General features: G+C 35.9%; 1 protein-coding gene across 22 annotated transcripts in view; it reads left to right on the top strand.

Moving 5' to 3' along the window:
* The window catches only part of EHBP1 (EH domain binding protein 1), a 409225-nt gene that overhangs the window by 316795 nt on the left and 75966 nt on the right, over window positions 1–16464 (top strand). For 19 of the 22 annotated variants that reach the window (XM_056813942.1, XM_003339679.4, XM_056813941.1 and 16 more), the window contains one exon: window positions 10182–10329. In XM_056813942.1, coding sequence (XP_056669920.1) covers window positions 10182–10329 — 148 coding nt within the window. The remainder of the gene's footprint in view (window positions 1–10181; window positions 10330–16464) is intronic. The other 3 variants (XM_056813943.1, XM_056813938.1, XM_056813937.1) reach the window with 1 other exon arrangement.

The raw sequence follows: 16464 nt of genomic DNA, 5'->3' as shown, positions 1-16464 counted from the left end.
ATGCTATTGAAAGTTCACCCTTGGGTAGGTAGTGTTCTCTGTAGCTACAATGACAGTTTCTCATGTTCTAATTCACCTTCACAAATCCATAGCATCGTTCTGGACTAAAGTAATGTCAGTCATTGACATTTTCGGCAAGTACAAAAAAGACCCCCTATGGCAGCCATTTTTAGTTGTTTCTTAAGATCCAAAGACTGCTGAAAGAACAATTGGATAAAGTTGAGGATTGGAGAAGCTTGATTTTCTTGTTCCTGTGAAATGAAACTCTAGTCCTTTTTCTTCCCCTTCTCCTCAAAAGCAGAAGTCTGTTAGGGGGTTGTAGCTGTGTCAAAGCCGCTGGGATGCCACTGCTGATCACTTTAATTACTACGACTAAGGAGGATAAAATTAAAAGTAGCACCATTGAAGCAGTGGAAGAAAGCTTGCCGAGATGTCGGTGAACTGTGAAATATAAAAATTGCATACCAATACATTTTTATGGGAGGGAAACAAGGAATTACATTACTCGTTCTTGAGGAGTTTGTCCTGTAATGGTAAAGTTTTGCTTGTATGTCAGTAGCAGATTTTCGAACATTTCAAAATAACAAGCAAAAACTTTACATTTTTATTAATTCTCAATGTGATAAGTATACTTATGGGAGAAAGAAATATTTTTCATTGCCATTAATCCATCAGTTCTAGGATTCATGAATAGTGTTCTAAGTCCCCTATCTTGAAATGCATCTGATATTGTGCCTTGGAAATACTTCTTGCTAAAAATGTTGGTCATGGGAAAAACAAAGTTTAAATGTGTATAAGCATATCCAGCTGTTTTCTGGGGACTGTAATTTAAGTTCCTGGACCCAAGTTTCATAACCACCATAATATCAATGTGAACAATTTCATTTCTTTTTGCCACTTAACTTCCCTCATTGTTCTATTGACAATAGCACAAGGAAGAATTCATCAGAACAACTTGATGACCCATTATAGGATTCCTCTATTTACAAATATACAAATTATTAATCTGGATTTAAAAATATATATATATATATATATATAATGTCACTTCAGAAAAGTTATTTGACTACTACTACAATTCTCCTAATAGCAAAATTAAATATGCAAGAGAGGCTGTCTTGCTAAAAATCTGTCTTATGTCAATTTGTTCAGTAGTTGAGAGTAAAGGCACATTTTATGAGACTGATAACTCTTAATCATATGAATACTCAAAATACTTAGCAGTATTTAATACTTAGCAATACTTGGCAGTAAGTATTGTCCATTCAGAAGTAATAGATGCTTGTTGTAGACTAAGCATAACACACAGATAAGTCTGTTAAATTTACTTTTAAAATCAGTAGACTTTCCTCAATCTCAAAACAAAAAGAAATATGATCTAGTTTCCCCAGACTGGACAAGAAAGTGAGTTAATATTTCTGATGACTCGAAAATTATTATTATTTTCATTTACAATAATGATGTTTATTTTCCCTAATGAGCTTCTAAAACTGTTTGCCTTTGTATACAAACAGAAAAGCTTTTTCTGCTGTGCAGACACTAGTAAACAAATGACATGCAAATCAATCTGAGTAAAGAAAAATAGAGAATTAACAGTTTCCTTCTCAAGTACTTATTCTTGGACATTTTAATATTTGGAGAATATTAACTTGATTATTATTTTAAATGGTCATTAAATTTGGCATAATCTAATTTTAAAATATTTTATATTACTGCAAAACCCCAGATTTCTTGAGGTACATATGTATGCAGGAAATATTCAAATGAAATCATTTTAGTTAGGATGAACTGTGGAGGTTAAGAAAATTATCAGATACAATTCATCCAATTAAATGGTTGCATATTTAATTAGTATAATAGTAGTAAACATTTCCAAATCATACTTTTAATAATTACTTTTTTTCCTCAGTTGGTGGTTCTGTCTTAAGGGAAGGGAAGGAGTTAGAAAACAAACACTGCAGATATGCTATCCCACTGGAGAGCTCTGGGCCCAAGCAAAATTGTCTCTGTAGTGTTAGGACATTAGGAGAAAAGTAAACCAAGGCAATCTGATAGGGAACTAGAATTCTGTCAGTCAGGCTCAAGATTTTGTGCTGTGTCCACGTACTTTGTTTACTGTAGGGTTTTATGAGTTGTAACCTGCCCATGCAGGCTGTTAATGAGGCTAAATCTTGCTGCTAGAGAATTGAATTACAGCACACCTCTGGGCTAATGGTTATAAACAGAAAGTCCCATTAGGGCTGCTTTCTGATTCATTCATTTGCATTTTTTCTATTGTATAAAGAACAATGATGAGTAAATAGGTACAAACAAACAATTTACATGGAAATGGATAAAATGTAGCTAATTAGGATTTAGTGTAGGTTTTATTAATGATTGCCCCAGCTAAGTAGCACTCTGTGGAAACCTTTGCAGATGGAAAGTAGTTTTTTTCCATCTTTGGGGGGAAGAGTGAGGGGACGGTTGGAGAAACCTTGGAATAGGGTTTACCAAAACCCTTATAAAACTAGATTCCCATTTCAGTTTCAAAAAGATATACTCATTTGTTTCATTTAAAACCTGTGATTACTATATCTTAATTTGACTAATTGAATTCTAGCTCTACATGTATTTTTAATATCTATATATTGAAATTAACTTGAAACTTGGTACCCCAGGGTGAACTGTTAGTTTTCATTAGTGTAAGTCATTTAAGTTCTATAGACTTGGTGCTATTGCAACTATTTAGTCAAGTCTTTTAAGTCTTTTTTACCTAAGTTTCTTCATTTGTCAAATGCAGGAGTTAGACTAAAACTTTGAAGGTTCCTTCAAGCTCTAAATCTATGATCCTATGATTTCAATCTCCTTACCATAAAATGATGAGGTTTGATGGAAAAGATTTCTTAGTGGTTTCTTCCACCTCTAAGATGCTATAATGCATTGTTAGAAGTTATGAACATGTCCTGGGGGGGGGGGGGGGGGAAGGAAGGTTATTCCAGGAGAAAATATCTGACTAACAACAATCAGCTGTGAATTTGGGTATTCAGTTTCTCATGGGCTGATTCCTATTGGTTTGCTCTTCTGATACCCCTAAGAGGGACAGAAAGTGTTTAAGTGAAAGTGAAAGAACATGTGCAAAACAATTATAAGAAGAGGCAAAAATGCCTCTTTTAACCAAAGTACATCTATTCCATAGCTATGCTGGTTTGCTGCACTACAAATACCTTACCCCTTCTCCCAGTATCATTTCTGAGCCACAACAATGGAAGCCCTTTATCCCAATTGCCACTTGCACTGGCATATCTGGTCCCCAGAGGGTGAAGCTATCACTCTGCCTCACTTCAGGGTTCTAAGTGTACCACTGAAGGGCAGACCGACTTTTCTAAAGCTGTCTTCTTAAACCCATATTCTGGTGTTTTCTCCCTATTATAAGTCACTAGTTGAATACAATCTCTGTCTTTGACTGATTAATTGATAGTGCCCCAATATCACCTAGTCAATGAATATAAATTAACTTTTTCAAAGGACATTTACTGAAAAAATATAGCAAGAACCAAAACAAAAAAAAAATTTCCCCAAACTTGAACAGGGATCTACACCCCTCATTTACCACTTCTGATCCAGAAAGGAATGGGCCCAAACTTAAAGCAGCTAGTACAAAGCATCTCCCCCTACTATGTCCCTCCCAGATGCTGCAAGGCCACTAAAGGAGTTATCTTTAACTTCTGGGCCTAGTAAAGCCCTTGGCTCTTGAGGTGGTCCATTGCTAGAAGGTCAAGTACTTCTCTCCTCCAAACTGTCTTTCCTTCTACCAGGCTAGCCTTTGCCCCCAATAGGGCTACTTTGTGTTTCTTCTTTCTTTTTGGTACAGTGACCTGTGAGGCTTCAAAGGGTCAAAGAAATAGAAGCAGTGGTTTTTTTTGTTTGTTTTTTGTTTTTAAATCATGGTGTTTGATGAAGTGGAACTGTAAAGAAGTATGAGGAGCTGTTTTCTATGTTCTTCTCAAATTGAAGCTAAGACCAAGTCCTGAGTAGTTAGGCCAAAGTGAACATGCTAATCCTAAAGTAAGCACAAATTAGTCTGGTAATTGGAGAGGAGAGAAAGTCTTGTCAATTTTACCCTGAGAATATCTCTCTAATACATCCTCTTTTCTCCTCTGACACTGCCACTATACTGGGACAGATTGTCATCTCCTAATTCCCAGACTATGGCAATAGTCTGCTGGTTAGTCTTCTTTAAGTTTCTCCCCAATTTAGTTCATCCTTCATTCACTTCACATCATCTTCACTGTTAAAGTTATCTTCAGATAAAGAACATGTCTGACCATGTCATCCCCACCTGCCACCACCATCCCCAAAATTCAGTAAATTCCCCTTGTTCCCTCTTAACTCCAAGATCAAAAGTAAAATCTTCTATTTGGAGTTAAAATCCCATCATACTCTGGCTCCCTCCCCTTTATATGCTTCGTACTCTTTAACACCCTTCATATAATCTTGGATCCATTGCCACTAGCCTTCTTGCTATTCTTTTTTTTTTTAAACCCTTACCTTCTGTCTCAGAATCAATACTAGGCATTGGTTCCAAGGCAGAAGAGTGGTAAGGGCTAGGCAATGGGGGTTAAGTGACTTGCCCAGGGTCACACAGCTAGGAAATGTCTGAGGTCAGATTTGAACCCAGGAACTCCTGTCTCTGGGCCTGACTCTAATGAGCCACCCAGCAGCCTCCCTTCTTGCCATTCTCTACACAAGGCACCCCATCTCCCAACTCTGGTCATTTTTATTGGCTGTTTTCCATGCCTGGAATTCTTTTCTTCCTCATCCTCTACCCCCTGAGGACTTCCTTTAAGTCCTAGCTAAAGGCCATCTTCTAGACCTTTCCCTGTACCCCCCCCACACTTTTAATGCTTATGCCTTCAATTTATCAATTATTTCTAATATAGCTTGTATCTATATTGTTTGTAATAGAGGAAGATATTAAATATAAGTGGTGAATCGATATTAGGTAGAACATGCCAGAATAAGGGTTCAAACTGATAGCATTAGAAGGATACTCTGAACCTCCTTCTGATATAATGTGTTAGCAGCAGTGACAGTTACTTCACCAGGGTGGGGAAAGAGATCACCCAGATTCTCTCCTTTGTCCTGGGAACTCTACCCTAGCCTAGACATACCACAAGAAAATAGTTGACCATTATGAAAATCCCAGAAACATAGGGTCAAAAATGTTGGCATTAGGTCAGTGGATGCTAGTGATGTTTTAAAATTACAGTTTCTAGTGGATAAAAATAAGATTATGAATGCCAGATTTAAAATATTTGGCTATAGGTCAACCATTGCTTTAAGTTCATTAACCATTGAATAGGTTAAAGGAAGAATGGTTGAAGGCAGATTCACTATCAGAAGCATAGAAATTTTCAAGCAATTCTACCTCTCTCCACTTAAATGTACTGTTTTGTGTTTGCTAAAGATGTAATCAACACTGCTCTGGCAGACTCTAAACTGAAACAGAGCCCTAGGAAAGAGGGACCAGAGTGACTAGGGCCCCCTCAGGCTGGCCAAGTTGGCCAGCCATCACATCCAATTCCAATTGCCTAATTGTGAGGAGCTCTGTGATATGCACAACATTCTACTGTTCTCATACCAGCTTCAACAGAAGTGAAATTCAGAACTTTATTTACTACCCTCACCTGATGTACCTATGTAGTTTTAATCAGTGTGACTTATGACTGTGATAATTACCTTGTTCACTCCCAAACTGAAAAAATAATAATAAAATGCAGAGATACCATTCTTCTGAAGGAATTGCATTCAGCCAGCTCTACTGGCCCCATTTGGGGTTTCCTTTGCAGAGATATTGGAGTTGTTTGCCATTTCCTTTTCCACCTTATTTTACCAATGAGGAAACTGAAGCAAACAAGGTTAAGTGACTTGTCCAAGGTCACATAGCTAGTAAGTGCCTAAAGCCCAGATCTGAACTAACAGGACTTCCTGACTCTGGGCCTGGCACTCTCTTTACTGTACCACCTCACTGCCCAATTGTTACATATTACCTCGATGTAGATATTTTCTAGGAGCAGTTACTGTACATAAAACATATTGGCATATATATAAAACTCATGTAATAATTCATCTCTGATTTTAAAAAGAGTGACAGAGAGACACTCCCAACTCTCAAAGTTCAACCTTGAGGAAAGATAAAACAGTATGTTCATTCTCTGAGGACCTGACTTGTCATCATGAGCGATAATCCATTATTGTTTATGTGGGCTATATGTGACAATTACATTCTTAATTCTCCCCTCTCCCCTCTTCCCAGCAGAACAACCAATCTAGTAGAGAAAAACCAACATCTCTCATTTGCTCCTCTTTTCCTTTTGTTTGCTGGCTAGTTACCTACCCTGGATCAGGATTGCTGTTTTCCCAGTACTTCTTAAACTGTCACTCAAACCCACCCCTCTTCTGAATCTCCCTCTGACTTGTGAGGATGCCACCATCCTTCTAGTCACCCAGGTCCACATCCTTAAAGTCATCTTTCACTCATCACTCTCCCTCATACTATGTATCCAATCAATTGCCAAGTCTAATCAATTTTACCTCCAAAAATCTGTCTCATCTGTTCTCTTCTAGTCACTCAGCCACAATAATCTTTCAAGTCTGTATCTCCTCTTGTCTTGACTATTGCAATATCCTCTGAATTCTTTCCCTGCCTCAGGCTTCTCCCCTCTGCAGTCTATATTCCCCCATAGCTACTTGAATGATATTCTTAAAGCATAGCTCTGGCCATATTCCTCTACTTAGTAAATTTCAAGGGCTTCACTCTACTTCTAGGATTAGATACAAGCTCTGTCTGGTTGGCATTTGAATTCTTTCACAATCTAGTTTTAATGTACTTTTCCAGCTATATAACAAATTACATCCTTTACACACTCTGGGATGGAGCCAAACTGGCCATCTTGCTATTTCTAATAAATAGCATTCAATCTCCAGTCTTTGAACTTCACTCTATACTGGATATCCTCTATGCCTAGAACATACTCCCTTCTCAGATCCATCTCTTTGAATTCCTAATTTCCTTCAAAGGTCAGCTTAGATGCCACTTCCTCAGGTGAGGAGGATCCTTGAGCCCCTCTAATTGCTACTGACTCTCCTTCAAAATTTCTGTTGTCATTCATTTGCTTCAGTTGTCTGGCTTTTCTTAACCCCATTTGTAGTTTTCTTGACAAAGAAAACTTAGAAACTCAAATACTTGAACTCAGGAAGATAAGTCTTCCTAGCCCCATGCTTAGCACTCCATCCACTGTGCCACCCAGGTTTATATGTATTCTCTTTGTGTGTGTATATATTCATTATCTCCCTCCTGGCTAACTATAAACTTCTTGGAAGTGATGATTTCATTTTTGTCTCTATATCACTAAAACCCAAGACAAGTGGAACATAGTAGTCACTTAATAAAAATGCTTGTTGATTGCCTTCCTCCTTACCAATCATTGTCCCAACTCCTTGCAACATTCCTTTTGCCTCATCCTTACTGAAACTTTTTTTTTTCTCAAACATCACCGGTGGCCTTCTACTGACCAAATCCAACGACCAACAGTATCTCAAGTTGAGAGTGTTGACTGTGGTGTTCAGAGACACTTGAACATGAATCTCACCTCCAACCTTTATATCTATGATATCATGGGCAAGTCACTCTTGGAATCTCAGTTTTTCTTACCAGTAAAATCAGGGAAAACAATGTCTCTAGTGCCTACATCACAGGGTTATTGAGGTCAAATGAGATCATGTATATAAAGTTCTTTGCAAACTTAATATGTCATATGAGTGCCAATTTTTACTCTGGTAGCATACCTTTGGGACTACTCCCACAGCCAGGCATTATCAGTTAGGGGATGAGATCCTAGATTTTGCTCTCCTCAAGGTCCTTGAGGCAACCCTTAAGGGTCTGGGGCTTTCTTGTACTCCCTATTGTGAGCCTTCACGGAAAAAAAAGATATTTACTAAAGCAATATAAGAATATTTCCTGCAGACTGGGAGTCCATTATCTTCCTATATACATAATGACCTGTAATAAAATAAGCTCAAATTTAAAGTCACACATGTAGCAGTATTGAATTCCTAAAGCCCTGGGATTCCTTTCCTCCCTTTGTGGAATCTTAATGAAATTCCCTTCTAATGTAACCTAATAAAGATATGGGGAAGAATATCTTGTTAATGGAGATCGGGATGAAGAACTCTACCCCTTACCTTAAATTGTTATCTATCATTATTGGCCATCTCCTTGAAATACTCCCTTTTCTTGACTTCTGTGACACTACATCTTCCTATTTCTCTTCAAATCTCTTTCATTATTCTTGGTGCCTTCTCCTCCCACCAAGTATAAATGGTTTCCAGTGTTCTGCACTTAGATTCTCTTTTTCTGCCCTCTTTCCCTTTAGTGATTTTATCCACTGAAACTTTAACTATCACTTCTATACAAAAGATCCTCAAGTGTGACTCTCTAGCTCTGACCTCCCCAGCTACAGCAAGTATTTGATACATTGAACACAACATGTCTCATTCATAAACTCTTAGACATGTAAAGCACTCGCTCCACTCCATCAACTAAATCTTTCCTCTTGACTTCTGTATTTATCTTATTGGAACCAGTTCTCCCAGTCACCATTTCACCTACACTATTGCAGTTGTCTCCTAACTGATATTCCTTGCATCTGGTTTCCTCATTTGTATCCATATTACATTCAACTACCAGATTAATCCTAAAAACAGAGATCTAATCATGTTACTTTTCTGTTCAAAAATCTTTACATTTCTCCATTGCCAACTGAATAAAATATGCTTCAACCCAGTACTCATACCTACCATAATCTGGCCCCATATAGTTGCCACCTTGCCCTCCATTGCTCCTCTATACTTCCCTGTATACCCCGAACTTTACTTAATCCATGTTTTTGTGCCTGCTGTTTCATTCCTGAGTTCCTTTTACGTTTGAAACCCCACTGTTTTCTGTTGAAATCCTTTCAAGGCCAAGTTATAATACCTAATTTTTGAAGCATTCCTTGATACATCTAGCTAAGAGATGTTTCCCTTGTCTTCATTCATACAGAACTTTCTTTTCATTTTTCTTCTGGGGTTTACCAGTTTTATTTTGGATACCTGTTGATCATATTAATGTTTTATCTCCTTCCTTAAATTTGTTCTTCTGCATTCCCCAGCCAAACTGTCAGTCTCTTTCTTCTTCACTCATGACACTGCATCTCTAATCTCTGTTCTTTTGCACTGATGATCCCCATATAATCCCTCTCTTTCTTAAAGATAATTTAAGCACTTAACATGTCTCAGCCTCAGTTTCCTCACTTGTGAACTGAAGATAATAATAGCCCCTATCTCACAGAGTTACAGTGAGGACTCAAATGAGATCCTAGTACAGGGCTTGGCATGTAGTAAATGTTAATAAACAATTGCTGTTGACTGCATGTAGGGGCTATGCCCTATGATTTTCATATCTCCTATATCACCCTATCTTGTAATCAATAAATATTTATTGAGTTAATTGATTTTCTTTATTTTTAAAGAAAGAACAATGATGGAGTTCGACTTCTCAACTAATAAAATTTGAATTTTTCATAACTTAAATATTACTTTACTTCTAAAATGGTTTTACACACCAATAAACTGAATATTTACTCCCCCTATGCTATAATTGCAACTCTCCATTTTACCTTGCAAAAGCTATCCTTGTATTGGTAATACAACATTGTGAAATCTCTTGCTTTTATTAACAGTTGGCAGTTTAAATTCTACACTTAATGGAAAAAATATTAATTCTGTTTCTACATCATGGATATTTTCTATACCTGTGATTCAGATTATCAGAACACTGATTTAGTATGGCAGTAAATCTTTTTATATATATTCCTAATCATTTCTACGTGATATATCTTACTTACCAAAGAGTCACTTTTAAAAAGCCAATTTAAAATATTTTTAAATGAACATTTTAATACAGTAATTTTTAATGGTTAAAAAAATCTGATTCTGGGTTGCCTTTAAAAATTGTGTGACACCTAACTGATATGGAGCATCCTATTTATAATGTGGGCCAAGCACCATGCTGTAAACCAGTTACTATCATGATGATCAGATTGAGAATGAAATTGCATTTCTGTCAATTACTGAGTTGGCAACTGTTCAATATATCTTAGCAGCAAGATGAAGAGCGACGTCGGCAGCTGAGAGAGCGAGCTCGTCAGCTAATAGCAGAAGCTCGATCTGGAGTGAAGATGTCAGAACTTTCCAGCTATAGTGAAATAGCTGCAGAAAAGTTGAAAGAAAGGTCAAAGGCATCTGGAGGTGAGTTAAAGAAGCTTGTATCATATTCCAGTAACAACCCAAAAATCAGTGTTGGACTTCTTAGGCCATTACTTTTATTCATATCTCAAAATGTTGCATCAGGTACATAAGGATATAAAATGGACATCTCTATCAGAAAAACAGGCAAATTAGATTAATGATTTTTGTGTTTTCAAACTCGACTTTACTGTTTTAATTCTCAGTTGCCCAGAAGTACAATATATATTAGGGAGAATATTCATAGTTTTAAAAATGTTATGAGCCTTGATTTATAGTTTTGGAAGAAGTGATATCACATCAATTATAACATGATTATTTTATATAAAACACAAATAAACTTCAAACATTCAGGAGGGCATATTAACATTTATTGGTAAACTTTGAGATAAAAGTTTTATAGTTGGGATTTTTTTTCACTTGCAACCTATTTTCACAAAGTCTGACTTAAAGTCAACTTTTTCCATTTAAATATTTGCATTACAGCCTGATATAAAGGAGCAGCAGTCATTGGATACAGTTCTTTGATACATATCATTTGCATATGTATCAATATATGTTTGTATTATAATGTTTTAACACTAAATTCAAAATATTACTAAAAGTTATATTCTTTCCAATAATGTTTGCTAAAGCAGGATTGAGTGTAACTGAAAATCTAAACATCAGTCTCATTTAATATCCTTATTCTCTAGATGCCATCTTCATGTTCTACCAAAATTATCTTATACCTATTATTGGCATAAGGACTCATTTTTCATCTAGCCCCAGACTATCTAATGTATACTATTTTAAATACTGATTTTGAAAGAGAACCTTATCTGTTAGTGTTCAATTCAGTCTATGTTGATTTGGAATTTCTTGGGGAATTTTTTGATCCAAGAGGAAGAACATGTTTAGAAAAATTCTATTTTTCTATCAATATATCCCTTATTCATCTAGTAAATGATGCCAAAATACTTCTTGTTTTAGGCTAAATCTTCGAATGCTGAGATCATCCTAAAGAGTAGGCATGTATGGGCTAGAATGAGGAGTTAGGGGTTGAAACTTGGGTAAGATGTTTCTAAGTTAAAGGAAATGTTTCTTCAAAGCATGCTGAAGCTGTAGGGCACAAAGAATAATTCTTTGAGAAGAGTTCACAATATTTGTTCCTGTTGTTGCTATTCTTAGTTGATTCCGTATAGTAAATGCTCTCTGTTGCTGAGAAATTCCAGCTAAATACCTATAGTGCCCAACCTCTCCTTTCATTAAATTTGAAAGCTCCTTCTGCAAATAATCTTGTATCTGTCACCTTATTCCCTTCAGAATTTTTATATCTTGGTGAGTTACAACCTTCATCTTACTTCTTCCTGAAGATTATAAACCTAGTTTCTTGAACTCTTCTGAATTACTAAGATCTTTGAAGTCTTTTATCATTCCAAGTTTCTTATTACTGTGCCTTCACTATTTCTCCATCATTTTATTTAGTAAGGTTACCAGGACTGCTTGCAGCTTCAAATAAATATAGTTTCATTTCTCCAAAGCTAGGAAATTTTCCTTTCATTTATATTTAATAAAGTACTTTCATTTGATATACTGCTAATTCATTTTTTACATAAAACATATATTCTGATGTTAACATTTTTGGTTTGTTTACTATTATCCTTAGTGGCCTCAATTCTCCTCACCTTTTAGAAAAGTTCTCCTATATATCACACATATCCCCTCCTGGAGCTGCCCATGTAGCCTTCCTTAAAAGTTCTAAAAAGCAGCATTGGCAACAAGAGTTCTGATTGTTTCAAGGTTGTGATTAGATAAGTATGCTACTTTAACAAAAAAAAAAGTGTATATACATATGTATTTTTATATATCTTGTATATAAATATATACATATATGTGTATGTATTTAGCAATAAGCTATGAATATCAGTCATATAAAATAGAGTAGTTAGTGACCTAGAAAGAGAAATTGGCTATATATTTAGGCCAACTTCTCTAATCTCATCCTCCCCAAAACCTGGTTTAGCCTACCAAGTCAGTCTGTATAAGGAGCTAAAGATGAGTTTGTACAAGTTCAGACCTGATGAAAAGGTCTGCACCTTTTTCTGGCCTAATAAAATGAAGACCTACTAAGACAAAGTCCCCCTAGTGAATAATAGTTCCCCCCAAAGGGCAAAGGAAGTATAGTGTCAAGGTTGGGCCAGAGTGGAGATCAGCATTAGAGCTATGAGAGCTAAGAGACAGAGCATGCCTAGCATCAGCTATGAGGAAAGGACAATAGGTGAAGCAGAAAGTTGTTCAGAAACTTCTTTGATTTCAGAGCAGTAAACCCACGGAGAACTAAGTACATAGGGCCTACTTCTCTCACAGACATTGAACATTGGGACAGAGCTGATAATAAGCTGTGGCCAACCTTGACTTTGAGAGAACAAAACCATTTTCTGTCATTAACTGAACTCTCCCCTTCTTTCCCTTCATTGGAAGATAAAACTCAGAGCAGGAAGGGTCATGCTGGCAGAAACTTTGGGGGAAAAGAAAGCTGCAGGACCACAAAAAGCAATTCTTTTTCCTCTCTTAGTTATACTGCCTGAAATTCCATAAAGATGAGATTTTTGTTTTTTCCAAGATGGAAATACCCAAGCTGAGCTTTAGACTTACCTACCTATAATTATGACAGGCTCATTTAATTCATTTGTCTTTCTGTCTAAATCTACCCAAGATCAGATCACATAAGGCAAACTTTTAGGGTATTGGTTCTTAACCTTTTTTTTGTATGATGGATCCTCTCTCAGAATAATGTTTTTAAATGCATAAAACAAAATATAGGATTAAAAAACAATTATGTCAAATACAGTTACAGAATTTTTAAGTTCAGAATTAAGAACCCCTGCTTTGGGAGGAATTTGGGTTCCTCAAAATTAGGTGAGGAGACCACTTCATGAAAAAGCAGAACTATCCCCTACCTGCTGTCTAATGTAATCAGAGATGTCTCCTACCCTTATCTTTTTTCTCTATCCCTCACCAAATGACTGCCCCTATAATGAAGTAGTAGAATAATGATGAAAGTTCATCAGAAACACTGACTAGAAGTCTTTTTAGATAACTAATGTGAAACTTCACAAAATAGATTCTTATTTTTCTGAGTTGAACCAGAAAGCTTTTATGGTTTTTTTTCCCTTCCAACTTACAATCTTTTAGACTATCTATGAGCAACTTAGAGTGATTATTAGTGGCTTTTGGACCAATTTTCAATTAGGCATACCTCTATGAATTGACAAATAGTTCTCCCCTTGATAAGGATAAAATCACATTGTAGATTGATCTTTATTATTTGAGAGCTGGAAAAGACCTTGGAATTCATTTAGTTCAACCTCATTCTTTTATATAGCTAAGGAGACTGAGGCCCAGATAAGTGACAATATTTTAGATTCAAGAATCAGAGCTGGAAGGGACCTTAGGTAGCATTTAGTTTGACGCACCCATTTTACGGATGATGAAATTGAGGCCCAAAGGTGTGAAGCAGCTCCCCATAGATCTGGAGATTAGGAAGTAAAATCAGAAAAATGGGCATTTTATCCCCACTTTAATAGGTATACATAATGGAGAAACACAAGGAATCTTCTGTGTGCTGCATATTTAAGTATTTGTTGAGTTTTTCCATATTTTCTCATATGTGCCATTGTCAAAGATTTCAAGATCCTCACAGTCAGCTATCATGGGAGTCTAGCAAAGATAATACCTATAAAATATACCAGTTTGCCAAGAGTCCATTATTTTGTTTTGGGCTAGATTCAAAAGTAATTTATTTTTAAAGAAATTTTTATCATGTAACAATGTTAAGACTTAGGCACTGAGGTGGTATGGAAAGATAAATAAAAAGAGAGTCTGATATGGTAATCAATAGCACAGAGCTGAGGCTATTCCTTTAACAGCTAATAACTACCAAATTACTTTAATCCAGAACTCAAGAATCCCAATAAGATGATAATGTTGTTGATAGTCTATTGTTTTGGAGGTAACCTGGGTAGTGGAGGAATTATTTTGGACTTGTAGAGGGAAGGGCTGGTTTTAAATCCCAACTCAGATACTTAGGAGCTCTGTGACCTTGGAAAGTCATATCATTTTTCTGACCAGGATTTGAAACTGGTTTTTTTTTGAAACTGAGTTTCAATTATTATATGTATGAATATTAAAATGAAAATCATCTGTTTGTTTTAAGATAAATACCTTTTTTTACCTATTGTTACTCATATATTTTATATAAAACTTATATTTTAAAATACACATAAAGTATGAATTATTTTAATACATTATTGTTTGAATGTAGCTAACTCTGAAAGAATACTAATTGTCTATATGAATTTTGTCAAAGAATATTGACTCTGACAGAATCTCTATTTACTATTAAAATGTGTTAATGAAATATTTATGTTAAAATTAGTATTTTCCATCTTTTATTTGAATCATACACAGTAACTAAAACTTGGGTTGGGTTTTATAGGTAATGGTGGCTCCCCCAAAATGGAAATAAATTTGAGGGTTTTTCTAAGTTATAAAGGAAATTAAGGTCTGTATTAGAGATTGAAATGCACTTTCACTTCTAAGAATCAGATCTGTTTATTGTCTTAGTATACTTTTACTATGAGAGACAGTGTAAAAGTGAATAGAGAACTGGGCTCTGAGTTGAAAGGACCGGGTTTCAAGTGCCACCTCTGACACATCCTGGCTCTGTGACCCTACACATGTGACTTATCCCCCTCAGTGACCCAGGCAACTCTCTAAGGCTAAGTGCTGATCTACATTATAAGAGGAAGTTCCTCATCAAGAGTTTCCCTAGCAGAGGAAATTGCAGGTCAAGCACACACAAAAAAAGATTTATTTTTTTAGTAGTAATAATGATAACTCTCATATACATAAAGCTTTAAAGTTTGCAAAGCCCAGAATATTATTTCATCTGATCCTCATATCAACTCAGTAAGATAATGTGTTATTATTTATTCTCATTTTACAAATAAAAAACTGATTATTAGCAGAGTCATGTAACTTTCCAAGGGTCACAGAACTAATGTCTGAGGTAGGATTCTACATTAAGCTATCGATATTACTATTATCATTTTATTAAGATTCTTCAGTTCTGCATTAAAATATTTTGGTAGTTATTAGATATTATAGATCTGGCCTCAGCTTTGTGTTACTAATTACCATATTGAGAACACCCATTTCATTTATATTTCTATACCACCTTAATGTGTAAATCTTAACATTGTTGCATAAAGTATGGTATATTAGCTTATTCTTTATCAAAGTGTGTAAATTTGCACAACCAGTTCCCATTGTGTACTGCACCTTCCAGGTTACCTCATGTTTCATAATGCTTAGCTATCTAATTCTGTACTCACCATGGTACAACCCAAAAGAGGTATTTTTCAATATAAGGTCTATTTTTTTTGGTAGTCTGGCACTTTAAGTACTGTTAATAATATCCAAAAAGGCTGCCACAGGTGTTTAGAAAAGCTTCCACATTAACTGTTTAAAAGAATTCAGGGGTTCATCCTGAAACTGAAGGTTCTAAATGGAAAAAGGAGAAATCCATTCTTAAGAGTAGCTGTGCTATAGAAAGGATCAATTTTTACTCTTCCCCCTCCCAAATAGTAATCCTTTTATCTGGGGTCAGCAATACATACACAAACATTGAGTTGTCCTCTCAACATACTGTAGAGTAGCAGTGTAGATAGGGATCTCATCCAGCCAACCAATAGAATGAAACTGCCATTGACCACCATAGTTGTTTGAACATCCCACAAGCATATTGCCTGGCATACAGTGTTCAAGGTGGTAAATGATGAAGCCTGCAGTCCTCTGCACATCACAAGAACCTAGAAACATCTATATCTGACCACATTTCCAGACTGTACCCTGATCTAGGCATGGTTAAAGGAAGAAAAGAAACGATTAGGACAGGTTGGTGGCAGAAAACTGTATTGGATACCTTAAACTATGCTTTAACTGCCACTTACAGAGTAAAAACTGAGGAAAAATTCTGAACACATGGCAGGTGCTCAATAAATGCTCATTGTTTGGAAATGCAGGATGATTTCAGATGAAAATCTTTAGGATTCAATAAAAGAATGGATTTGCTTCCCCCCAGTTGAGTAATTA

The sequence above is a fragment of the Monodelphis domestica genome, chromosome 1 (genome assembly GCF_027887165.1).
Source record: "Monodelphis domestica isolate mMonDom1 chromosome 1, mMonDom1.pri, whole genome shotgun sequence".
Lineage (NCBI taxonomy): Eukaryota > Metazoa > Chordata > Mammalia > Didelphimorphia > Didelphidae > Monodelphis > Monodelphis domestica.
Note: the sequence above shows the minus strand (reverse complement) of the source record. Positions and strands in the feature narration are given on the sequence as shown.